Raw genomic sequence first — 26,421 nt, forward strand, 5'->3', positions numbered from 1 at the left:
GAACTCAATGGGTTGTAGCCAATTGAATCCACTGATTTCAATGGGTCTACTCAAACTATGACTAAGTTGAATGCAAACCAAATAAGACTGACTTACTTTTAAAACCCCATGCATGTCTATTCTTGTGTTTTTACCCCAAAATCAAATAAAAACAAGTTAAAACAGTTTTTTCAAAGATGTAGATATGCCATTTCCTAGTTATTATCCTCATTGTTATTTCCATGTTATTATCCCCAGAAAGCAAACTCGTATTCTCAAACTTTCACTTCCGTTTTTTACTTATCAGGCATAAAGGTAACTATCCAGAAAGGTCCTTCTCTCTCTCACCCACCCTTCTCTATTCCCCCCCCTACAGTGGGGGCTACTTTGAAATCTGTCCCTTGTTTCAAGGTTGACTGATGGGGGGTTCTGTTACAAGCTCGTCAAGAAATTCAGATGCTTCTGCAACTAAGAACTTTTGGTCCCACTACAGTACCTTTTTATTTGGAAGGAACGAATCTAAAAGATGTTTTTCCGTAAAATGATCAAGAATTAGAGTTTAACCTTATACTGTAACTGCTACTAAGATTATAACAGCTAAAAATTGGGGAGGGGGAAAAGCATATCCTTACTATATCTGAATGGATAGAGAAAATTTGGTACAATAGTTACTATGATTATGGTTTATGGGGAAATGGGTATTTTTTGTAACATTTTGGAACAAGTTTAATGAGAAGATTCACCTTCATGCTGCTTTCAACCTGCTGTAATAGTATTTCTTCATGCTCTTTATTTTTATTTTTTGTTTTTGAAAAAAAATGTTGCCCATTGTAAACTATGGTTTACTCAGAAATGTACCATTGTTTTCCCTGGAACTTAATTCAGAAAGAATTTGTGTCCGCTTCTTGTTTTTCTATTCTAAGCAATTATCCAAAACAACTCCTGAAATCTAAAACTATATATTAAAGTTCAAACTCGAATACACATATGTATAACTGAATCCAAAGATGAACTTTTACAAAGCCAAGCCTAAAACAGGTTTCAAAATTATTGGAAAGAATTTTAAAGAATTGCTGGAAAGTTGTTTTTATTCACACACTCAAGCAGATCAGGAACTTTATCTCCTTTTTGTGCCTCCAAAACCTAAGAGAGAAAGAGAAAGATGATCAGTCAATGGGTAATACTTTTGAGAACCGATTAAAGAAATAATTTTGTATTATATACATAAATTCTATTAATGTTTACTTGTTTTTAAATTATTCCCCACCACCACCCTTTGTTTTCAACTGTTCTTATTTTATCTGTAAGTGACCTTAAGTCACTGTCAGAGGAAAAAGGCAAGGAAGATATTATATATATATATATATATATATATATATATATATATACACACACACACACACACACACACACACACACACACACACACACACCAACCACCACCAATAAACAATTAAACATTACTACAAATGTGTTGTGTGGTGTGTATCCTCTCTCATCTATTACAATGTTTAATAGAACTCCATTTGAGTAAATATTGTACACATAAGACAAGACCTTTTGAAAACAGGTGGAAAGCTGTTCTACTCACATGTTTTAATATACAAATTTTCTATATGCCTGATGCGAGGCAGTAATATGGGAGAGTATGAAATTATGTGTGCCTTCTCCTACATTATGTTGTACAGTCCATACAGGTTTATCAGCTTGGTGAAAACTAAGCCTAAATCCTATGAAAAGTGAGGCAGATGACTTGTCACTTATCTACCCCCAAAGATTTAAACAGGAATTATATTACAGAATGGGAATGTGTGGAAGAATATATGACAAAACATCGTTCCAAAACAAATTTATTGATATGCATTGACTAACTTTTGTAAAGCTAAAATATTGACAGATGTCTTTGTCGCGTATTCCACGCGGCGTTTTCAGCAAAACACTAAGAGTTCCAGGTTTTTCAGTGCAGTCCTTTTTAATGTGAGCATATACAAAAGAAACAGTCCATACAGAGTACTTACAAAAGAATACTCTCCACCACAGCACCACCACACTACAGCACAACCACCACACCCCCTGTTAAACAGGCTTTCCTTTTAAAACAGGTGATAGCCAATTACACTAAACACACTCCTGCTGAGTCACTCTGACCCAGCAGAGTATTGCATCATCCTGTTGAAGCCTGCAGACTTATCCAGTATCCTGCGAATCCCGACACTCCTCCTTAAGTCAAAGGCTTGAGACCCAATAATTCTCTTAAGTCTCGAAATTTAGGAGCATCCAAACATTTTGTATACAAATCTGCCACATTACATTTTGTGTTACAGTGCTGTACCTTTAACACATTTCTTTCCAAAGCATTTTTCACATTTCCGTATCTTATCGCAATATGTTTACTCTTGCTCTTAAAGTTCTGTTGGTTGGCAAGCTGTTGTGCAGCCATGTTGTCACTTAGTACAGTGATTGGCATTTCAGAAGGTATTCCAAGCTCTTTTGTTAGGCAAGCAAACCACTCTATTTGTGATACACATTCGCTTATGGCTGAGTACTCTGCTTCACAAGTATTTGTGGCAACAAATGTTTGTTTCTGGGATTTCCACTGAACCAGGGCATTTCCAATATATATGGCATAGCCAGTGGTAGACTTTCCATTTTCTCTGTCTCCCCAGCTGGCATCAGCGTATGCATGCACTTGCTGATCATGTCCTGTATCCAGCACCAGTTTATAATCTTTTGTGCCTTTCAGATACCTTAGGATTCTTTTAAGTGCTACCCAATCTCTCTGAGCCGGGTCTGCACTTCTTTGGCTTAACATGTGCACTGCCAATGTTATGTCGGGTCTTGTCCAACAACTTAAATATAACAGAGAACCCAACAGAGAATGAAACGCTGTTGCATTCTCACATTTTTGCCCTTCTGGTTCATTTTTGTACTGGGTAGTTATGGGAGTGTCAACCTCATTTGCCCTCTCCATTCCATATGTCTTCAGTAACTTTTCGATTTTTTCCTTCTGACTCAGAGAGTAAACACCCTCTTTATTTCTCTGAACCTCTACTCCTAAGTAATTCTGAATCTCTCCCAAATACTTCAGTTTGTATTTGTTACCTAGGCTGTTTATAAACCAAGACACTTGCTTTTGTGCAGTTGTTATTAGACAGATATCATCAACATACAAAAGTAAATAACAAACACTTCCTTGCACCATTGCTGAATATAAACAGGAATCAGCCAGGCTTTGTTTGAATCCCATTTTTTTCAAAGTTGTGTCTATGCATTCATGCCATAGACGTGCACTTTGGTGTAAACCGTATAGTGCCCTTTGCAGTTTTAACACCATACTGTCTTTTTCTAGCTCATAACCTGGTATTTGCTGTAAATATACCTCGGCGTCAATAGGAGCATTTAAATATGCTGAGGCAACATCAAAGTGATTAACTTTTAACCCTCTCAGACTTGCCATTGCTAAAACTGATTTTACTGTTTCAGCCTTTGCTGTTGGGGCAAACACTTCATCATAATGTATCATTTTCCTCTGTGTAAAGCCCCGTGCAACCAACCTGGCTTTCCTCTGACAACTACCATCAGCCAGCTTTTTCACTTTAAAAACCCACTTACAGCTTATGGGCTTTTTACCTTCAGGCAATTCTGTGGGTACAAACACATTGTTGTATAGCAGAGAGTTATACTCTGCCTGCATTGCCTTTAACCACGCCTCTTTCTCTAGAGTAGGTAACTCTTGCACTTCTTCAAAGTTTTCTGGCTCAGTTACACAAACCTGGTTTATGGTGGCTGGGAACCCATAACGGTCTGGAGGTTGACCTTTATTATTTCTTGCAGACCTCCTTGGTTCATTAATCTCACCCCCTGGGCTACCTTCAGGACTGCTTTTGGGGTGGATTGACTCTGGAGATCTACCTCCTCCTGTCCCTGTTGCACTTTCTTCTCTCCCCTGCTCCATGCTAGCAGCTGGAGAAAAATGCTCAACCTTTACTTCCTCCCTTTCAGTTTCTCTGGGAGAGCTGCCAATTCTTAGCTTTGTTTCAACTGCCTTATCAGGTATGCTCGGCAGTAAAACTTTTCTGGCAGCAGGTTTGCATGTATCTTGGGCCAATTTCTTTGCTCATTAAAGCTGGCTGATCGACTATAACTCAAAAGGTTTTTATCATCTTCAAACCTGTAGGCTTTCGTACCACTTTCATACCCAAGAAATAGCAACTGCTGTGCCCTTTTCCCACCTTTTCTTCGGTTTTTCACAGGTATGTCAACCCATGCCTTTGTCCCAAAGATTCTTAAATGTTGCAAACTGGGACTTTTGTTATAGAGAATTTTATAGGGTATGTCATCTAGTACCCTTGACCACAAGCGATTCCCAATATAATTTGCGGTCTTAATACTTTCAGCCCAGTACTTAATTGGAAGATTTGCATCTGCTAACAATGCTTTCATTTGTGTCTGCAAGACACCTCCCCTACGCTCTGCTACTCCGTTCTCCTGAGGTGTGGCCACATTGGTAAGCCTATGTTTAATCCCTTGGGAACGCAACCAGTTTCTTAGGGAGCTTGCCATAAACTCCCCTCCTCTGTCTGACTGAATAGAGGACACCTTTTCACCAAGTTGCCTTTCTACCCTTCTTACCCAGAACTTCAAAGTTTGGGCAATGTCAGACTTTTGCTTTAATGGATAGACCCAGCCAAATCTAGAAAAATCATCCACTAGGATCAAACAGTACTTGTTGTGGGAGACACTAGGTGGAAAAGGACCAGTTACATCAGCATGAATCAACTCCAGTGGTTTTTTTGTTTCTCTCTGGCTTGCTCTTGCTACTGGGCAAGCCCTGCTTTTAACCTCCTTGCAAATATTGCAGTCTAAGTAATTATCACAACTTTTTATGTTTTTCATCCCCCCACACAACTCCAATGTTTTGTTTAGCACCTTATAGCTAGCATGAGCCAGACGCCTGTGCAGGAGATGAATACACATATCATGGGTCGGGACATTTTGCACATTCGCAACCTTAGACTCACATTGCAGTACATACATATTAGTTCTAAGGCTAGCATTTGCCAACACTGCCCCATTTTGCTTTATCTGGCACTGATCTCCCACAAAATTTACTTCAAAGCCTGCTTTTGCCAAATCAGGAATGCTCAGGAGATTGTTTTGCAAACTAGGCACACACAACACATTCCTGAATGTGTGTCCCAGCTGTGGGAACACAACCTCCCCCTCACAAACCACATTAGCTTTCTGGCCCGTAGCAAGACTTACATGTTTCTTGTTTGAAGCCCTAGCATCAGTTAGCAGTCCTTTTCTTTTACAAAAGGTTTGAGAAGCTCCACTGTCCAGAACCCACAGCTCTTCCTTTTCTTGACTATCTGCAGACACCCAAGCAGTAGACTCTCTCTGCTGCCTCCTGTGCTTCTGCTGTTCTTGTTGTTTCCTCGGGCAGTACCGCAGCAGATGTCCACTGTACTTGCAGCAAAAACACCTTTTTACTTTGTTGACCACCGGCTGGTCTGCAGCAGCTCCTCCTGGCTGTTTCTCCAGCTCCCGACACCTCTGCTCTTCCCGGCTGTTGTTCCCTCTGGGATGTTCCAACAGCTGGGCTGAGGTCATCTTTCGCTCTGCACGCCTGTCCTCCTCTGCATACAACCGTCCGGTCACGTATTCCAGAGTCAGCTTATCAGTCTCTACAGACTCGAGGGAGTTGACCAGCATATCATAGCTGTCGTCAAGGGAACTCAGGACTATAAAGACTTTGTCCTCTTCCCCCACAGGCCTCCCTCTTAAGGCTAGCTCCTGGAAACAGCCTGTTAGGAATTTTAGGTGGTTTACCAGGGAGTCCCCCGGTTTCTTCCGACACCGGTACAGTCTCCTGGTCAGTGTTATCAGTGAGCCAGCTGTCTCTCGCACATGGACAGCCTTGAGCGCATTCCACGCCTCACTTGCCGTCACCTTATCAGCTATGTAGACTAGCTGGCTGTTATCCACTCCAAGGATGATCGTAGCCAAAGCTTTCTCATCCTTTTCAAGCTGGGCCTCTGCTAGTGCCAGCTTTTCATCGTCGTCCTCATCCTCCTCAGGGGGCTGCGGTGGCTCTTCCACCACTTTCCACAGGCCCTCACGCTTGAGGAAGTGTTGCATGCGGACCGACCAGATGCTGTAGTTCGTGACCGTCAGCTTCTCCAGCAACACACCAGTTCTGGACTGCTCCATCCCTGCAGCTCACCTCCAGCACCCACGGCTAGATAACTGCCACCTGTACTCTTGCGCAGCGGGAGCGTGCTGGGCCCATAACCCTGTCGCGTATTCCACGCGGCGTTTTCAGCAAAACACTAAGAGTTCCAGGTTTTTCAGTGCAGTCCTTTTTAATGTGAGCATATACAAAAGAAACAGTCCATACAGAGTACTTACAAAAGAATACTCTCCACCACAGCACCACCACACTACAGCACAACCACCACACCCCCTGTTAAACAGGCTTTCCTTTTAAAACAGGTGATAGCCAATTACACTAAACACACTCCTGCTGAGTCACTCTGACCCAGCAGAGTATTGCATCATCCTGTTGAAGCCTGCAGACTTATCCAGTATCCTGCGAATCCCGACAGTCTTATGGGGGAAACAGAAGCAATATACACAATACAAAAAGAAACAAAAACAAAAGAAGCTGTAAAGTGGTGGAGGGAAGTCACGGATAGGAATAAGGAAAATATATAAACATAGAGATTTACACATATAGTATTGAAAACAATAATTTGGAATGTATTGCTAAGAATGTTAAAATGTGTAACTGAATGTAATAATGCAAATAAAATAAAAATATCATGAAAAAACAAAATTAAAATTAAACAGGAATTAAATGCAATCAATTTCTCTGGAGTGCAGTGAAGTGATTAAAGTCACCGCCCCTGAGGTTCACCAGGAAAATAAAGATAACATGGCTTATAACTTACCTGAGGTGGACTTTGTCCCTGAATAAGACGTTGAAGAGCTGTTTGAAGCACCAAATGTAGGAGGTGGAGCAGTTGGACCAGCCCACGTATTATGGTAAGGTGAATATCGGTTATACGTAGATGACCTGTGGTGGGGAGAAATTGATTAAACTATTTTAGTAACAAATGTCATTTCCCCACCACATGCAATAGCAGTAGTAATATAAATGCTTGAAGAAATAGATAAGCTAGTATAGAAGTGCGGAGGTAAAATATTTTCACCCTATAGATTTTATTAAAGTTTGAAAGAAAATTAAAAAGATCTTTGTATCAAAAAAGCAAAAACAAAACTAATCTAAATAAAAACAATCCAAAATTAAGAAAAAAGAACTGCTGATTCTTTGTCTGTTAGCTATATATAGAAAATTATTCCAAACATTCACTCTAAGGTAACACCCTAGAATTACACTTTTTATAAACCAATATTTTCTTCAATCCTTAAACCCAGATATCACATGTTCATGTTCTTTTTCAGGCAAAAAGTCTATAAGGAGTCTGGTTTTTTTAAAAAGTGGAAGGTCATATAATGTGAAACTCCTCACCAGCAACAAAGGCACTGTGAACCCAGAAACCACCCCTTTCTTTTAAAAAGGTCACTATAGGAAAAACACATTTATATATGCAAGTGGATATTCAGTAATTTTGGAAAGAGCCATAGCACAGTGGCTACCTCTCAGTGTTGAGAATACAGAGGTAGGTCTGACATATAAAGCAGCTTTCTAGTTCCTAACAGCAACAGATTACAAGTAAACTTTCCTATGGTTCCATTAAAATAATACACTTCAATTTAACAAAGAACAAGATTGCCAAGGATGGTACTGAGCAATTTATTGTTAATTTTCAAACACAGGAAGTTGATGAACACCCCTAAATCCACCAATGTAACTCTTAATAAAAACTGTCCAAAGAAACAAACTTAGCTTCAGCTTAGAGGAACCTGTTGCCTGCACAGAACAGGGTTAATCTTGCCAGAAGACAGTAATTCCCATGAGTAGCTTTGGGATTTTATCTAGTCTCTTAACATGTTAATCAAGGCAGAACCACCACAATAGTTTGCAGAGATATAAACAACAGCATCAAATACTCAGAAGTCTTTTAGATTCAGTGCAAAACCAAGGTCACACAGCCAGTGTAAATAATAGTATTACCTAAGAGCCTAAGAAATAAAGTGTCTATACAAAAGCAGACTAGAAGGCTGTGCTCAGTGAGTTCTTGGCAAATACTAAAAATAACTAAACACTGCAGGAAAATGCCAAAACAAATTGTTGCAAACTCACTTAAATAAGAATCTTAAGCCTTTTTTCTTTCTTTAAAGAAAGTCTTAACATGGTTACTGAGTTGTCATCAACTTCCTTTTTCCTCTGATTTACATGGGCTGGGATCTTGGCTGTGTTTTGCATTGATAACTGAACACTGATAAGCTGTTACTTAAATTTCATTCCTTTTGAAGCAGCAGTTAATCAACTATACTACAAAACAATTATGTGGGGAAAAGCACAAAGGGAAATGGAGAGAAAAGGGAGGCTTGATAAGCAAAAGGAGCCAAAGAAACCAGAGGCTGGGAAGGAATAACCTGGAATGTAAGATGAGCTAAGAGGAGCTGGAGATCAAATAAGTAATTAACAGAATTATACCTGGATCTGGTAATGGAAAGTAGCTAGTTCATAACAAACGAAGCCTAGTTCATAACAAACGAAACTGGAGAAACATTACTGTACAGTAGTTGTATATTGGAATAGGCAGGCCACAGGAATGCAAGACAAATATTAGAAGCTTATGTTAGAAAGAAGACCAGCTTAAATACGATTTATAGTAACTTGACCTTTGAATTATTTTATATTTATTTTCAAATCTCAGTCTCAGTCAGTTTTATTGCACATAGCCAAAGGCTGCCGCAATGTACACAGAATTATTTATTTTCAAATGTACACCTCTCCTTTTTGTTTTTTAGAACTCCCCAAAACAAAATATGCAAAAAACAATTTAAGAATTTTTAATATTTGAAATATTCTGTTATTTGAAAGCAAAGACCACCATTTAACACCTCAGTTCTCTTGAAGCGGCTGCTTTACTATAAACAGGGTAGCAGGAATTTCTTCACTGAATGACGCAATGTTATGCAACTGCAAAGCAAGGAGCCTAATTAAAAGAGCACTGTATGGAGGATAGCCGATTTCTGTATTCTCTGGTGGCCAATCTAGTTTCCAGGCTGTGGCCCTGAAGAATACTTTGCACACAACTTAACTCCTTCATGGCTACTATAATAAAGTCTCCAAGTGACTACAGCCTGGATCACTATGTACAGAGATGCAGCACTTCAAGTACGAGATAAATATTTCTCACAACTTTAAAGCATTTTTTCCTTTTGAAGGTGTAGCATGCTTAATAAAATATTACAAACATTACAAATCATATCATATCAAATGCTGGAAATGCAATATAAATACTGCAGATTTTATGCATCTCTGGAAAATATATATTCCAAATGGAATAAAAACAGATTCTGGAAGTTTTTGGCCTTACGTTAGGGATTAATTTTACTATAGATGTTAGGGCTCATGCTTGATTTTGAATATACTGATTGCAGCTATGGTTGTTTTAGCTATACATCAGAAAATTCCAGTTATTCCCCTAATTAAAGGATGGTTAATCAAAACTTTAAAAATTGAATGGATAAATTATTGGATGTTGCATGTAGAAGACAATCTCTCATTTTGGTTTCTTGTCCTTGGGAAAGCCAATTCCTTTCACCTCTCACACATTTTATGTAAATATATCACCCACCAGGCCTAGAAAGTATTGTTGCCAAGAGAAAACAAGGTAGATAGTCTTAGAGCTTACCTTTGGTTGCCTGCCAGGTATCCCAGTAGCCCTCCAGCACCTAACCCAGTCCAAAATCCTGGCCCGGAGTTTGAATTTGAACCAGAATACGAGCCACCAGCATCACCTTAATCCAAATAAAATTATATGGATTTAGATTAAACAATCTTTGAAACAGAAGCAGTGCTGTTATGTTGAAGAAAAGATACCAGAGGGCTATTTGGTTTGGAAAGTCACTCAAGATCAAGGCATGCTCTTGAATGATTTCAGACGTTGAATCAAGGCCTGCTTAAAAACTCTGAAGGAATGAAGGGGAACTACACTAACAGTTCACACATGCACACTCAAATACCGTTACGTAATGCTTCCAGATTCACAATGGGTAAGATGAAGGCAATTCATCTGATGTTAATTCATACATGCAAATCATTATGATGCTACAGTTAATAAGAGACTCCAAATAAATAAATAAATAAATAAATAAATAAATAAAGCACTGCTATGTCAACCAACACTGGGTCCCCATTGCTAGAAACTGAAGGGTCTTTTAAAATTTCTAACAGCCTGATCTCAAATATGTTTATTTAAAAGTAGATCCGGAGATGCCACTGGGGGTTACTTCCTTCTAAGCTGCTTTTAATGTTTGATGTTTTGGGGCAACCCAGCCAGGTGGACAGGGTATTATTACTACTACTACTACTACTACTAGTACTACTACTACTAGTACTACTACTGTAGTACAATGGGACCTGCAATATTAGCAGAATAGGTACTACCAACAAGCTTCCCAGTTTGTTTAATGCCTTCTTTTTATTGACTCAGGATCTGCTAATAAAACCTTGTGTTTATTATTTCCAAGATGCAATGTAGTCATTCTTAATCATTCTTTGACCTTCTGAGGTTACTCTACTCCATTTCATTGACTTGAGATTTGAAAGACAGTACAGTGACAACATAATATACCTGCATCACTACCAGCATTGCATCTTGCCACAAATAGTTATAAATATAGAGGTAGTAACTAAGAGGGTATAGAAAAGATTATCTACAGAAAGCAAGCCACACCTACAAGCAATGAAGCATCCATGCTGATCTCCTTCTGCATTGCAGACTGGTAGAAGATAAGAGCTCAGGCCCACATGAGTGGCATACTCTATTTCATATCCTCTTACCCTCTCATGGGATTACTGTGTCCCACCCTTTTGGTTTAGAATAAAATGTCAAATCAAGAGTAGAAGGAACTGTCATAAGAATAAAGTTCTACAGAATATAATAATGTCTTTTACAGACCTGAGTGAGGACTGAGAACAAGAAATGAACAAAATTCTACAATGCAGTACTACTTACTGTCCAGCTTTGGACAAGATCTCTCAATGCCTGTGTTCCTATTGTCATATACAAGAGAGAACTTTACCTGTGAATTGGGATTTAAATCCTGGAGGAGGTGTGAAGTCCGATTTAAATCCTGGTGCAGGGGGAGTTTGATTATCCTGCCCATAGGTTCCTGGATAACCATCACCGTGAGAGAAACCATGTTGTGGCCGGTTGTCACAGAGGAATAGCTTGTAGACGCCGTAAACAAGGCCAACAAATAATATTAAGAGGATCACTCCAGCACCTGACCCTAATGAATCATGAGATGTTGTGGAATAGTAACTCCCACCAAAGGAATTCGCTTTCTGCTGTCCTTCCTTGGTTAATTCTAATGTGTACTCCAAGCCACATGATCCTTTTAATATGTAAGGGTCATCCGGGTAATCGTAGCCTTCACAGCTTACTTCGATTTTTCCAAAGCGATATGAAATATCCATGTGTGCTTTACACTCCCACTGAAAAAGGAAACATTTGTTATTTTTGCTTCCTTTTAAGTAGAATAAAATAAACTACAGATACCAAATTGTGTCTGTCCACAAGTGGACTAGATATCCATGGACTCCCCTTACCTGCCCTTTAAATGTATGCTAGATCAGTGTTTCCCAAACGTTTTTGGGCAACGGCACACCTGTTAGCCGGAAAAAAATCTCGCGGCACACCACCATTAAAGCCCCGCCCCGTGACGTCAGCGCGCAGCGTCACGCCGGGAGGGACGCACAAAAGCGAAAGTTTTTTCCCTCCCCCTTGCCGGGGTGGGAGGAGGCAGCAGAGCGAGGGCAGCTGAGGCGGCGGCGGCTGTTGTGGTGGTGGCGGCGATAGCGGGCGGAGGAGGGGGCGGCGGCGGGAGTTGCTGCTGCTGTTGTTGCTGCTGCTGCCCGGACATGCCGGCCTCCTCCTCCTCCGCTGTCTCGCGATCCTCCCTTTTGCGCGCGCTGCCCCGCCGCTCGGCACCACCACCGCGGAGCCGCCCCCGGCTCGACGCGGATCCTCGCCGCCGCCTCTCACCGCCCGACTCGCCCGCCTTCCTCCCACGGCACACCAGCCGATGTCTCACGGCACACTAGTGTGCCGCGGAACACCGGTTGGGAAACACTGTGCTAGATGACCTTATGGAGATCTGACTGAGCATACAGGGAGAGAAGGAGAAGTCCTGTCATATGAGAGGACTTCTGCTCACATGACCGTGGATCTCACCAATAATGTTATTTAAAAACAGTGTAACATACACAGCATTTCTGTTTCCTGCAGATTGGGAGCAAGTTCTCAAAAGGAATTTCACAAGAAAGTAACACTAAATAATTAATAAATTTGGACCACATTCCTTGTAATAAGACTTTAAACATGTATTCTCTGAGTTCTGTAGCTGTCAACGCCAACTGTTTGACTGCATATATATATAGTACTTTTTGTTTATCCCTAGGGATTTTTAAATTTAATAGGATGCATATATCCTCAAAAGATTAAAACAGCATGTCATTTTTATTATTTTTAATGTTTAAAGTTTTAAACAAAAGTTGGCAGAGGGAGTGTCAGAGTGAGGTAGCATGGATCTCAAACATTCTGTGTCAGCTTCTTCCCTGTCTGAGATAAAAAAAGTGAGCCAGAAATGAATATGCCCTTTAGAAGTCACATCCCTTTGGTAAGGAACTACAGTACGTCTCTATTTCCTAATGACTTGGCACAATGCATTGTCCAATTACAAAAAAAGAAAACAAAAACAGTACTTGACTTTATTATATGCAGTAACTACTGTATTTTTGGCCTAATGAGTTCAATCTTCCAGGATTAAAAATATAATTACTTTAAAGAATGCAATGCAATAAAGAATTATCCTTATGGAGTTTACTCATAAAACATTCAGATCAGAATCGTCAGTCTACTTGTTGTTGAAGACCGCAAAATATTCTACTAATTCATTCTTGTGACTGAGGAAGCAGGTTGGTCAACAATCTTGTTCAGGGAATTTTTATTACAATTCAGCTTTTCTAAAAGCTGGTATTTTCAGAGTCCCATTAATGAGGGAAACATGTCTTTACCCACTTAACAGGATTCACAAAGTGGCTTGGGGAAGACTGTCAAACAGAAGTACTCTTTAATAGCACCGGAACACTGATTGGGTCTCCAAATTTCTCTTGAAAGTAATATGGACCCACTTTGTAGAGGAGCTAGCTTCTCTCAATCTGTTTTTTACCTCCTACATCTGGCTGCAAATGGAAGCATCAATGGCTCATCCTCCCTAAGTCCTGTCCATTTTGCCCTATCAAGGGAATATTCCTTTGTATGCCTTATCAAGGGAACATACAGCATTTTCTCACCCCAACACCAGGATTAATTAATTTATACATATTCCCAAGTAACTATACCTGTACATCGTAGCCATCCCAGCCTTTGTTGTAACACTGGACGACCTCTGGTGTGTACGCTGCACATCCAGCTGAGCCGCCAGTACAATGCAACTGGGGAACTGGAGATGTCCGTCGATAATTTGTAAACCTGCCTGGGTAGAGTGTCAGGACTTGGATTTCTCGCAACAAAATTTTATCTGGAAGAATGTGTGAGTACAAAAATAGATTGAGAAACACTAGACAAAAATAGGAATGCAGACTTTTCTGTTTTTTAAAAAAAATCCAGGATAATCACTAAAAGCCAACAGATAACTTCTCAGTAGAATAATTCCTGTTACCATTTCCCCAATATTTCCCAGCTGTCTCTGACAATCCCAAATACTGAGTTAACAAATAATATTACAAATCTCTCTAGTGTCTGAAAACTAAGCACAGAAAAAAGGATTTTCTTTTCTTATGCTCTACGTATATGCTGATGCATAATTACTGGAAGACAGGAAAGCACTGCCTTGTTGGATCAGGCCAATACCCCATATCTGCCTTTCCTCAAACTTGGGTCCCCAATTGTTGTTGGACTACCAGCACCCATCATCCTGGACCACTTGTCCTGGTAACTAGGGGTGATGGGAGTTGTAGTCCAACAACATCTGGGGAACCAAGTTTGAGAAAGGTTGTTCCATATTGTCAAGTATTTTGTTTCCAATATCTTTCAGCCAGGTGCTTCTGAAATCTCAGTAAGCAAGATACTGTATGTCTCTTATTTTCTATTTGCCCAGCATAATAATAATCAAATATATATAGTGTTTGGACATGGAGGTCCCATTTAATTTACAATCCTATCTACAATTACATGCAAATAAAGCCCACTGAACTGCAGCACATTGGATTTGAATTCCAAAGTCCATGAAATTCACAGCATTGGGCTGTTACATTGAGGTTCAATTAGCCCACTACGTTATTCATAAGATGCCTTTGAAGGCTACAGCTTCCCCCTGGCCTGACTAGTGATTAGTATGCGGAGAGATACTGCTGCTGAACAGAAGGTTTCCATGTTGTCACCACGATTACTGAGAAAATGAAAAGACACTTGTTGGATCACACCAAATATTCACTTAGTGACCAGTCAGATGATTCTGGAACTCTCACAAAAAGACAACTGCTCTCCTGTTTATTTCTCTCTCCCACCCACACCCCAAAAACCCCAGTCATATTCAGAGACAAACTGCCTTGGAGCCTGCACCTTTCATTTATTAATTCATTAATTCATAGAATCACAGTACTGTTGAGTTGAAGGGGTTCTGTGGGCCATTTATTATTACTACTAAATTTGTATACTGCCCCATACCTACAGGACCCAAATATTTCACAAGATAAAACTGCAATATAAAAACATAAAATACATAATAAAAATAAAACGCAAACAACCCAATAACCCCCTAATTCAACACATTGTAAAACGGCATCTGGTCCCAGCCCTCTGCAATCCAATGCATTTGTCAACAAAAGCAACACAGCCCATGCCTCAGGCTTACAACCACACCCTCCGCCAGTCACGGGAGGGAAAAGGGGATGTAGAGGCAAGTGGGAAACGACCAAGCTCAGGCATCAAATTCAAATTATAAACGCCCGCTTAGGCGGAAAGGGATGTCACCTTTGGACGCCCCGACATGCCAAGAAGAGACACCTTCGGCTGGCCGGTCCCACTTCTGCCTGCCAAACAAGGAAGCTCCCAAGCAAGCAGGGCGCCGAGAGAGCCGCCCTCCCGCACCGAAAGCCTTTCTGAGGTAAACTGCTCCTGAACCTGGAGGCCCCATTTCCCTGTCAAGACCGACGACAGTAGCCTCTGACAGGATACTGTGGCCCTTCCCCCTTCCCCGCCTGCCCGCCGCTCCGGCCTGGCCTTACCCTGCTGGGCCCAGCCCCACGCCAGCCCGCTCCCCGTCAGCACCACCAACAGCGGCAGGAGCAGCGGCAGCCTCAGCGGCGCCACCATCGCGGCGCGTCCGCCGACGAGTCTTCTCTCTCAGCGGCTGTGGCGTCGGCGCTCTCCGCGTCTCTGATTGGTTCCCTCGCCGGCTGACGACTCCTGCCTTCTTCAAGGATCGAACCTTCTCGACGGCGCAACGGCGCTTTAACCGCCTCGCAGTCGGAGGAGGGGGCGGGATTTTGTCGCCCGCCTTTCGCGACTGGAGGGTCGTCCGACAAGGCGATGGGATGATTGGCCATTCCGATCGTCGCCCGGCAATCCTATTCGCTGGATGGAGAAGCTCCTCTCCTCTCACTGGCTCTGCTGGCTATGGGAGGCGGGGCAAAGCAAGCAGCAGCCGGGAACCAATGGGCTTGTGCTGGGTGTACATTAGCGTGTATCGTCTCTTCCGGTGAGTCAGTGTCAACAAACAAAGACCGCTTACAGGGTCCCCAACTGTTTTTGGACTACAACTCCCATGATCCCTTTCTAGGAGGACCAATCGTCACGGGTGATGGGTGTTGTAGTCCACCGACAGCCGGCGACCCAAGTTTGAGGAACAAGGGACCGGACACGGGAAAAGTTCCCCAGTAATAGTAGATTATTATTGTGGTTATTTGCTGGCAAGCAAGCTGGAGTCTTGTGGCACCTTACACACATTCAAGCACAATGTGTCTTGAGCTGTTGTAGGCAGGGCTATACTTGCACAAATCCATGAAGGAAGCACAACAGACATATATGATGCAATCTATTACTCAGCTGTGCAATGCACTGTATGATTCAGTTAAGGTTGTGAACAGTGGAGGTTTTTTAAAAAGAAACTGACCTTTTAGCAGCAGCTTGATCTATGGGTAGTGAAACCCCTGGATGGTTAAGTCCAGTCAAAGGTGACTATGGGGTGTGGCACTCATCTCACTTCAGGCCAACGTTTCTCCACATACCGCTTTCCGGGTCATGTGGCCAGCATGTCTAAACTGCTTCTGGCGCAATGGGACACCATGACGGAAACCAGAGCGCACGGAAACGCCGTTTACCTTCCTGCTACAGCGGTACATATTTATCTACTTGCACTGCTGTGCTTTTGAACTGCTAGGTTGGCAGGAACTGGGACCGTCACCCCATCATGCGGATTTGAACCGCTGACCTTCTGATCAGCAAGTCCAAAAGGTTCAGTGTTTTATTAGCACAGCACCACCCTCTCCCTTCGACATTTACTTGACATTATAGTAAAAGTTGTTGGCTCCTTTATATTAAGTAATTGCAACAAAATGATTTTTCCAGTGCCATGGATATTTGACCTTTTATTCCCCACTCCCACACACATTCAATTGTATTAATTAATCTGTGCAGATTTACAACACGCTATGCCTTCCATTTGCTTTATAGAGCATACACAACGCCACCTTAAACAAAAACCCACAATAATTATACACATATATTTGTTGAGAGCTGTTGTGAATATCCTAGGCCAGGGAATCTCTGTATGCCTTCTGGACTTGGTGGATTGATCGTTTACCTTGAATCATGGTGCGGTTTCCAAAAATAAGCTCAGACACTGGTACAATTTAAATGATTTTATCATTTGCATCTTGTTGCACACGCAACTATGAAATTGCAAAGTTAAGTGTTATACAAACAGTTTTAACGTGGTCTCACAGAAACCTGCTTAAACTATCAAATTAGTAAGAAGAACCAGCCTATGAGCATGTTGAATGGTGATGAAGGGAAGTAATGAGGTTGGAGGGAAAAGGTATAAAAAATAGGCAGGACAAAAGGTTGCATAAATTCCATTCCCTTTTGGTGTCTCGGCAGCAGGACTGCATCATTCCCTGCTCTTAAGAGATCCCTCCGTATCATCTTTACCTTTCAAATCATAAAGTTGTAGAGTTGGAAGGGACCCCAGGGGTCATCTAGTCCAACCCCCTGCAATGCAGGGATCTCAACTAAATCATACATGACAGAACAGTATTTCCCATGAGGTTCAAGGGTTGCCCACCTCCAAATACATTCAGTCAAAGAAATAAGAATATAAGCAGGTGGGTAACATATTTCATTGTCGGCGGGGGGAGGGGGCGGGACTTCCAGGTTCATGGTCGAAGCCATTCAAAAAAACACATTACCCCAAGTGAAAGCTGCCTACGCAATAGACGAATCTAGAATATTCAAGTGTAATAGGCATTATTGGGCACAAACACCACCTGTCAGGAGTTCACGCTGTTTCCAGCTCAGTTCTTATTTTACGTGAAAATTAACGCTACTTCAATTCTCTTATCTCTATATTACAAGGTGGATGGGGCTGCATTTGGGAGAGAGTGACTGTCCTCCGTTAATATTTTAAGAAAGAGACTGAGCTGAAGCCGGTTTGCAATCAAAAGTCCCTTCTCCTTCTCTCTTTCATTCTCGCTTTCGTTGGATGAGCCAAAGTGCCATCCGATCCCATCTTGCCCTAAAATCCCTGTTCCTATAGACGTGTCTTATTTCCGCCCTGGAGGAAGGAGCAGGTCAAACGCCCTACAGAACCTGCAAGTTGCGCCCTGCATGTCCATCTACCCATTTTAAAGTCTACGGTGCTATCCGGCTTCTGCCCTCCCGAAGTCCTCCTCTGTTCTGAAAGAGCGCTCACTTCCGGGTTCTGTCTGGCCGTCTTCCTCCCGCTCTGTGGTTGGCTGGGAGCGGCCTGTGCGCGACAATAACAGCAGCATCATGGCCGGCATCAAAGGTAGCGCCGCTGTGGCGGTTCTGAGGGGTGGCATGGAAAGGGCCTGGGAGCAAGGCGGGGCGGGGCGGGGGGTCTTCCGTGCCAGGCCCGGGAAAGGACGTCGCCCCTCTGCCCTGGCGGTGACGTCTTCTGGCGAGGGGGGGGGGAGAAGAGGGACCGCGTTGTTTCCATGGCAACGTGCGCCTTCCCCGCCTGTGAGGATGCGCCGCTTGGCTAGAAAAGCGCGCAAACGGAGAGAGTGTCTCGTTTGTCTCTTTCTCTGCTGCCCCCAATACCTGGACCCACATTTGGAGGCCTGTGTGGGGTTGGCGCTCCCCACCCGTCGCGTCCGTTTCCGACATCCCTAGGCATGGGCCGGGTCGCAAGGCGAGCCCAGTGTTGTTGCCGGAAGCAAGGCCCGTCTCACAGGAGTTTTAACTTTTCGAGTTAGCGGGTGTAGGAGATGCAGCTCCAGAGCATGTGCAGAGATAGTATCTCCCTTCCCCCCCCCCATTTACCCCAGAGCCAGGTACTGGGGCAGAACAGGGAAGGGATGACATCTTAATGTTACTGTTAATTATTAAATTTGTATACTGCCCTTCTCATGCGTATGTTCACAACATAAAAGTGCAATATAAAAAAACACAAAATTATTATTATTGTTACAGTGGTACCTCGGGTTACATACGCTTCAGGTTACAGACTCTGCTAACCCAGAAATAGTGCTTCAGGTTAAGAACTTTGCTTCATGATAAGAACAGAAATTGAGCTCCGGCGGTGCGGCAGCAACAGGAGGCCCCATTAGCTAAAGTGGTGCTTCAGGTTAAGAACGGACCTCCAGAACGAATTAAGTACTTAACCCGAGGTACCACTGTATTGCCCTTCTTGTCAGCTCTCCAAAGGTATCCCAGTTGTCATGCAAAATGAAATCCTGGGCTCTGCAAACCTTTGGACCGCAACCCGATGCACACTCGTGGGAATGGGCATGGCTAAACTCTATCAGCCAAGCTTTGTGGTACCTTAAAATGCAATAAGCATTGAGATCCTGTGCCTTTCCAGGCAGACGCAACGCCCCGCTGAGTTCAGTGGGGCTGCCAAATAAGTGCATGTAAGATTGCAGCTACACATTTATTGCAGCATAAACGATGAACCTGGTCTCTCCCACTAAAGATCCTGTCACAATGAATTGGTTAGTCTGAGGAGGGAAATGACTTTTTGATGGTTTTGTTGCATTAGACTATGCAGCTTCTTCTGGAATTCAGTACCATTTAGCTTGGAAGAATTTTCTGATTAAGTAACACACATAGGTTTGCCAATGTTTCTCAGACTCCTAGCTGTGGTTGGGCTACAACTCCCATCATCCCGGACCTGCTAGCTAGAGGTGATAGCTAGGGATGATAGGAGTTGTATACAACAACAGCTGGTTTGAGAAGCACTGAATCCATTCCAGTAAACTTGATCTTGCAACCTATTGAGTCTACAGTAAAAGTTACCAGATGCAAAAGAGGAAGTTGAGGCTCCTGTGCATCTAAATAACTGTTTATTTGACACATTTCTTATTTGTCTCTCATCTTGAAGTGGTTCACAATGTTAATCTTACACTTTAAATAGCAATATGCATACATACTTGGAGGGAGGCTGGGCTAAGTTTGGTAAATAGGAAGGAGATTTGGTACATTGCAAGCAAGAATAAAAGAAAGTGGAGTGGCTTTATGAGAAATGTCACTGATTTGGTCAGTGATACCGGGGCAGAAGGGACGCGGGTGGCGCTGTGGGAAGAGGTAGACGCCACCGTGGGAGCAGGGCCGGGGTGGGAGAGTGCTAGAGTCCTGTCTAGTCAAATTGCGTGGGATCAATTCCAATCTGTTACCTCCGAGGATGTGGACAGGCTGCTTGGACGAGTGAAACCAGCCACCTGTCTCCTTGATCCTTGCCCATCCTGGCTTATAAAAGCTAGCCGGGAAGGGCTGGGCGATGGCCATATGACCCGTACACCGGCTCCCTCGGCCAATAAAGCGAGATGAGTGCCGCAACCCCAGAATCAGTCACGACTGGACCTAATGGTCAGGGCTCCCTTTACCTTTACTGGGCCAGACAACAGGGAAGTGCTGATACCTTAATACACAAACTTATATAAATTAACACAAAAGTAAGCCTTTTTGAGTTCAAAAATGAGACTTCATCTTATGTAAGTACATAGGATTTTGCTTTTGTCTTGAACTTGCTGGGTATACTTAGGTAAGCTACTTTGTCTCCGTGTCAGTCCCAGTCTGAAGTATGGAGAAAATAATATTCATCTACCTTAAAGAGATGTTGTAGGAATGACAGATGTAATTTTTGCGAAGTGCTATGAACAGTCATAAAAGGCTATATAAATGCTAACACTTTTGCAGTCTTAACAGTTAAGTCAATATCATTTAGTAATATATTTACTGATGTCCTTCCTTTCCGTGAAATCAGCAGCAACCCAGCATAAAATTGGGTTCTCACCCGCAGTACTTAAATACAACAGAACAGTCATGAGATCCCCAATTATCAGCATCAAATTTATAAAGTGTAAATATAACTGTTTTTCATCTCACATAATGCATTACTTGTATTATTTTCATAAAGAACGTTCTACCAGGAGCTGTCAAAGCAGTTCACAGCTTATATAGATGTAATTTTTGGAAAGGGGGCCGTCTACACTATTTTGTATTGCCCCCCTCTTACTTTTTCCCCAAGCTGGAGTTGCATCTTTGCTATTGTATGGTATATTCAAAGTGACTGAATGAGAAGGCTATTGATGAGATGAATAGAAGCAGTACTCTGGTCTCCCTTCTGCCCGCAGTTCTTGTTAGTAGAGGGGAAAAACTGATCAAATATTTTGGAGGACTGATACAGTTTTATGTCTGTCTTTACAGCTTTGATTAGCCTGTCCTTTGGGGGAGCTGTTGGACTAATGTTCCTGATGCTTGGTTGTGCCCTTCCGCAGTACAAGTAATGCATTTTCAAAAGCATATTCTTGTTTGCTGTTGTCTTAGTTTCCTTTTTAATTTCTAACTCTCTTTTCTTACTTCGTAGCTATTGGGTTTAAATAAGCAAACAAAACCAACACCAATTCTGGCAAATCACTAGCACTCCTGTTGATACTTCTGAGCAAGAAAAAGAAACAAGCTATGGTCTTATGTCAAATCAGACAATTAGTCTACAAAGTCAGTAACATCAGCATTAACTGCAGACTCTTTAGCGTTTCAGACTGTCTTCCAGACCTGTCTGTCAATGCCAGAGATTGAAACCAGGGTCTTCTGCCATAGCCCTTCCCAACATCTGCCAACTGAGCATAGACTCTAGCTATGTGATGAAATTCTAGTTGTAATTTGCAGCTACAAAGGTGCTCTGTTCATTGTAATCCATATTGGATAGTTCAGGGTTAGCCAATTTGACCTCCCGGCGCTGCCGGACTATCCCATTATTTCTGCCTTTTTGCCGTACTGGCTGGAGTTTATGGGAGTTGGAGTCCAGCAATATCTGAGGAGCACCACATTGACTTATCTCGGAATCGTGAATAGACTTGGAGATAGAAAGCCTCTCAGGTTGTAATCCAAAAAGTTTATTCTTCTGAAGAGTCCTAAAGCAATAAACAGAGTGACTTCACAGCTTCAATCTGCCCTACAATATAGCTTTGGGTAACAGCCTGAACTATAAATTGAAACAAATGATATGACTTTCTATTCAACTCTCTTCAATGCATCAATTTTGTTACTTCAGTTGAATAGTTGCTTATATTCTTAATAAATTTGTTCTCCTTAAGGTGGAGATACCAATGTTAAGAGACTATTTCAAAAACTGTCATATTAGGTCTAAGCATCAAACTCACCTGGGCTGATGTAAATCGGTAGTGCCTAAGCTTTCTTACCATGTATCTCATCTGGCCCTAAAAAAATGGTCCCTCCTATCCCAAAGGGCACCAAGCCTTCAGTTAGATGTTTAGCTGGACTTGTATTTTCCCCAGCTGTCTTTGAACATGACTTTTATTTGCATTATCATGAATTATTACATTGCTTATATATGGGTGTGGCTATTTTTATTGTGTTTTGCTGTGTATTGTAAAGGCAGACTTACTTTATCTAAAGATACTCTGAGGACAAGAGGAAGAATACCTGTAAAATGTTATTTGCTTTCTTTTCTTCTAGCGAATATTGGCCTCTCTTTGTCCTGTTCTTCTACACCCTTTCTCCAATTCCATACTGCATAGCAAGAAGAGTCGTCGAAGACACAGATGCTACAAGTAATGCCTGCAAGGAACTTGCCATATTTCTTACGACGGGCATTGTTGTCTCAGCATTTGGACTCCCAATTGTGTTTGCCAGAGCACTACTGGTTAGTAATTCCTTCTTTTGAGCATGTGTTTCACTGTGGTGTTCTGTTTGTTTAAAAAGTGAGAAGCATAGAACAGGTCGAACGATGTTGCATAGTTTATAAAGCTTGTAGGCAGGACTCTAGATTATTTGTAAGAGCATCTGGCAGATATAGAGCCCAGATTATGGTATCAGGCACATAAAACTGTTGAAACAAATAGGATTTGGCCCTAAACAGGATCTATTTGGGAAGCCACCTGGGAACCCTCTGAGCTCCTAGGAACAATGGGTTCCACATATAAGCAAATATTATAAATGTAAGAAGTGGCTTGCATCCAATGTAATCACTCTGTGAACGGAAGGAGCTTCTTCCATTCACAGAGCAATTACGTTGGTTGCAGCTCTATAGGTAGCATAATGTGTATGTGTTTGTTTGCTTCTTTGTATATGCCGTGTAACTCTCCTTTCCCCCTCGACCATAGATTCGCTGGGGAGCCTGTGCACTTGTCCTCACAGGAAACACAGTCATCTTTGCTACCATCCTAGGGTTTTTCTTGGTATTTGGCAGCAACGACGACTTCAGCTGGCAACAGTGGTGAAAAGAGCTGGAAAGAGAACTATCGGCATCTTGTGTCATTCAGTGGCCATCCATCCAACAGCAAGAACGGGCAATAAAGCGAATGTACTCTTTCCACAGAGGGACTCTAGGTGTAGGATATTCTGTAGTCACTTTTCCTCTCCTTTCACGTTCAACTTCTAACGTCTTGCTTGATTTAAATGTTATTAATTGTTGATGCTGTTTTAGTTTAATGCTTTACTTTAATGTGGGGATCAGAATGCTTAAATGTGACGTTTAAATCTGTGTTTTTCTTTTTTTCTGTTTTTTTGAAGAACATAACTGCGTTTAAATATGAAATCGATCTTTTGACCATGAATTATTTTTAAGCTACAATGTACAATCGTGTAACCAAACTGGCAGCAAATGGAGGTCACAGTCCAGTCATATGGAAGTGTTTTTGAAGCCCTATCGTGCACAGGTATTTTTTGAAGTAAGTCCCACTGAGTTCAATAGGGCTTACTCCCGAGCAAGTGTGCATAGGATTGTTCACATGTCCTATTGAACTCAGTAGGAGTGAAGCATGTGCTCAACACTCATCCCCTTTTGAAATAAATAGAAAGTGCTTAGATATAGCTGGCATGTGCTGTTTATTAGCAAATGTGTACATGGATATGGGATTTTGGAAGTGAAGTGTAAAGAGCTGAAGGGAGAAGCACTTAGCAGCTGATTAATGGGTTGCTTGTTTCCATAGACAGCTGAAAATGTGATAATGCCAATAGTATGGGGATAGCTTTTAATAAGGGAAATTTTTTTATTATTTTGGAAGTTTATGCTCATTGTACAAATATTTTGCAAGTTTTTATTGTTGACACTCCAAATGAGGAGGGGGAAACTTAATTTCTCAATGGGAAGTGGAAGACGTCTGACATTTAAAATCCACTTTTAAAAAAATCCCATTTTGAAATCTTTCTGTTTATATGTATTATACACTTTGAAAAACTATGAAGTCAACTCTTTATATGTTTTACCAAAGGGGAGGTAAAAGGAACACCCATGTAACTACTGATTATGGGCACAACTCAGCCAGAAGATCTCCTGCACAGGCCACATAGAAATGAATGGTAGTGCTCTTATCCAGCTCCCTTTCATTGCCACCGTGACAGGTACAGGAGAACTACTCAGTGGATTGCACCCACTATGTTTGCAAAGTATAAAAGGAGAATTTCTGCTTCCCTTTTTAATTTATTTTATACATGGTATAAAAAGGCTTTTCAAATGTAGATTGAAACGTTTCACTGTAGGTAATAACTTACCTAACAGATCAATTATTGTATTGATATACAGTCAAAGCTTGGCTACCTTGCAGATATTTGACTATGAAGGTTTTATAGTGGTCCTGTCAATGTTCCGGTTTATGCATTAATAAATGTTAATCATAATTGTAGTTCTGTTAGAGTATATTACACGTACCATACAATATTTATATTTGTTGCATACCTCTTAATTGTCTTTTCCATTAACCATAAATAACCGTATTTTGTAGACCCAATTCTTTTGGAGTGGTGCTTTGCTGGTGACTGGTTAGTACGATACTCAGATGTCTCTGTCTGTGCTCTCACACTGTGCAGTCATGCAAACTAGCCAAGTCTAGCCAAGTGATATAGTCACCTGAACACATTCATTCCACTCTTAATATAGCTTTCTGCTGGCACAACTCAGTGGAGCTTTCTTCTTTCCTTCCCTGACTGGTTCATAGACATGCATGCTCCACAGTGAACCCCTGCGTACGCATCTAGACATCACTCACCTCCCCAGCATCTTGGGAGGGTGAGGGGCATCTGGATAGAGATAAAGGCAGTGAGTATGTATTGGTCTCCCACTGCAAGTAAGAGAGTTGAATGGAAGCTCTTTGCTGCATCCTTCTACCGAGAGAACTCTGGCCATGGTAGGGAAGCTGCATCATGTCCTCCTTCATGTGCTGGCATCATAAAACAAAGGAGTTGATGAATAGATTGTAGTTATCAGGGCATCAGACTACAGAAGCATAGGCAATGAATGGGTTCTGTTTCTTAAAAATAATGTGATACCGACTTAAAATTTAAAACTAAGCCTGAGGGTGATCTTGACGGTTACATCCCTATTGTAACTTCAAAAGCATTTTTGTCCTGAGATTCAGGAGGAGAAGAGGGACATGTACAAAGTGATTGTGAAGTACTTGTGCCCAGTTATTTGAATCCTGGTCCAAGTTTTAAATGTCTGAACGTTTTTCCAGGTCTTTCAAGGATGTTGAAGCACGACACAGATATTTATGCTCTCAAATCCCGGAAATTCCTTTGGAAATTCTTTACATTGACAGTGGAACAGTTGTAGCTGTCAAATAGATGACTCATTTAGTGATCCTTCCAATCATGTATTATAGCAAATGAGTTCTCTTCTCCCCTGTTGTACTGTTACTTTTCTTTGTGAAATTACTGGCTACTCTTCAGTTGGGCGCCAACTCTGTTATATTTAATAGTAGTGTATTTTCTGTGTATTAATTGTGTGGACAGCATTGTGGTGGCGGTCTTGCTTATTTTTAGACATAGTGCTGTCTCCTATTATCAGGTTAGACATTTGAGAGGTATGTCTTTCTTCATGTAATATGCACTGAGCAGCATTGCCATCCTTCTACAAAGAGAAATTTTGATGAGAAAACAATAAAAAATTTAAATATCAGAATGTTTTGGCTTTTTAATGAGCATCTTCTCTTAATAACCGGATAGAAAAGCAGCTTCACTATAATGTGTGAAGTAGTTTTTCATGCTTGGAGAGCAGCAAGCCAATTATCTAATCCTGATATATAGACGTTAGTTGGTTGGATGAAATTGGCTCAGACAGTCAAATAGATCTATGGCTTGGCTCTCTTTAAGACTTGTGCCATCAGCTGAACATATAGACAGAGCTGTGTGTACTCCCCATCTAGAAAATAAAAATTCACTCCAAATTCTGTCTCCTCCACAAATTCACAAGTTGCAGGAACCCAGTTTAGCAAAAGTAAAAGTGATATTGATGTAAACATTTACAAAATAGCCCAATGAACTACATATAACACAATAAGCTAAAAATAATACAATCCAAGGTCACTGAGTGTATACAAGCTAGTGCCACTATGTAAACCAAAGCTAGAGGAACAAGATTTTCCATTCATAGAAAAGGGGTAAAAATGGTTTACATCAATGGCACTTTTATTTTTGTTCCTGTGACTTGGTATCTCGTTACCTGCCATTGGGGACCCCTCCTGTGTTTTTCATCATGAATTCACAAGACGGCATTACTTACCTGCAGATTGTTGGGAGGCTGTGGAGCATT

The 26,421-nt window shown here is 41.7% G+C and overlaps 3 protein-coding genes and 1 long non-coding RNA gene across 6 annotated transcripts in view; 2 read left to right on the forward strand and 2 right to left on the reverse strand.

Moving 5' to 3' along the window:
* SRP72 (signal recognition particle 72) overlaps positions 1-26,421 on the forward strand; it is a 216,911-nt gene that overhangs the window by 167,772 nt on the left and 22,718 nt on the right. The gene's annotated exons all lie outside the window — the stretch shown is intronic.
* SARAF (store-operated calcium entry associated regulatory factor) lies at positions 261-15,582 on the reverse strand. Of its 2 annotated transcripts, XM_081176879.1 has the most exons (7): positions 15,416-15,582; positions 13,529-13,707; positions 11,206-11,620; positions 9,813-9,918; positions 6,933-7,057; positions 1,061-1,122; positions 261-604 (listed from the first exon to the last, which is right to left on the reverse strand). In XM_081176879.1, exons 1-6 carry the CDS (start codon positions 15,501-15,503, stop codon positions 1,097-1,099), a joined length of 939 nt encoding a protein of 312 aa, XP_081033005.1. In that variant the 5' UTR covers positions 15,504-15,582; the 3' UTR covers positions 261-604; positions 1,061-1,096. The 2 variants fall into 2 exon arrangements, with proteins under 2 accessions (XP_081033005.1, XP_081033004.1); XM_081176878.1 differs by lacking the exon at positions 261-604 and having other exon boundaries at positions 794-1,122.
* On the reverse strand, positions 10,270-11,199 carry LOC308577112. Its single transcript, XR_014003451.1, has 2 exons — positions 10,533-11,199; positions 10,270-10,496 (listed from the first exon to the last, which is right to left on the reverse strand). It is a non-coding gene; the product is annotated as an uncharacterized lncRNA (long non-coding RNA).
* LEPROTL1 (leptin receptor overlapping transcript like 1) lies at positions 15,769-25,791 on the forward strand. Of its 2 annotated transcripts, none has more exons than XM_081177086.1 (4): positions 15,769-15,888; positions 21,078-21,153; positions 22,350-22,536; positions 22,997-25,791. In XM_081177086.1, the coding sequence occupies exons 1-4, from the start codon at positions 15,807-15,809 to the stop codon at positions 23,111-23,113; spliced, it is 462 nt and encodes a 153-aa protein (XP_081033212.1). In that variant the 5' UTR covers positions 15,769-15,806; the 3' UTR covers positions 23,114-25,791. The 2 variants fall into 2 exon arrangements, with proteins under 2 accessions (XP_081033212.1, XP_081033213.1); XM_081177087.1 differs by lacking the exon at positions 15,769-15,888 and adding an exon at positions 18,049-18,195.

This window comes from Podarcis bocagei, assembly GCF_964188305.1.
Source record: "Podarcis bocagei genome assembly, chromosome: 17".
In the NCBI taxonomy this organism is placed as follows: domain Eukaryota; kingdom Metazoa; phylum Chordata; class Lepidosauria; order Squamata; family Lacertidae; genus Podarcis; species Podarcis bocagei.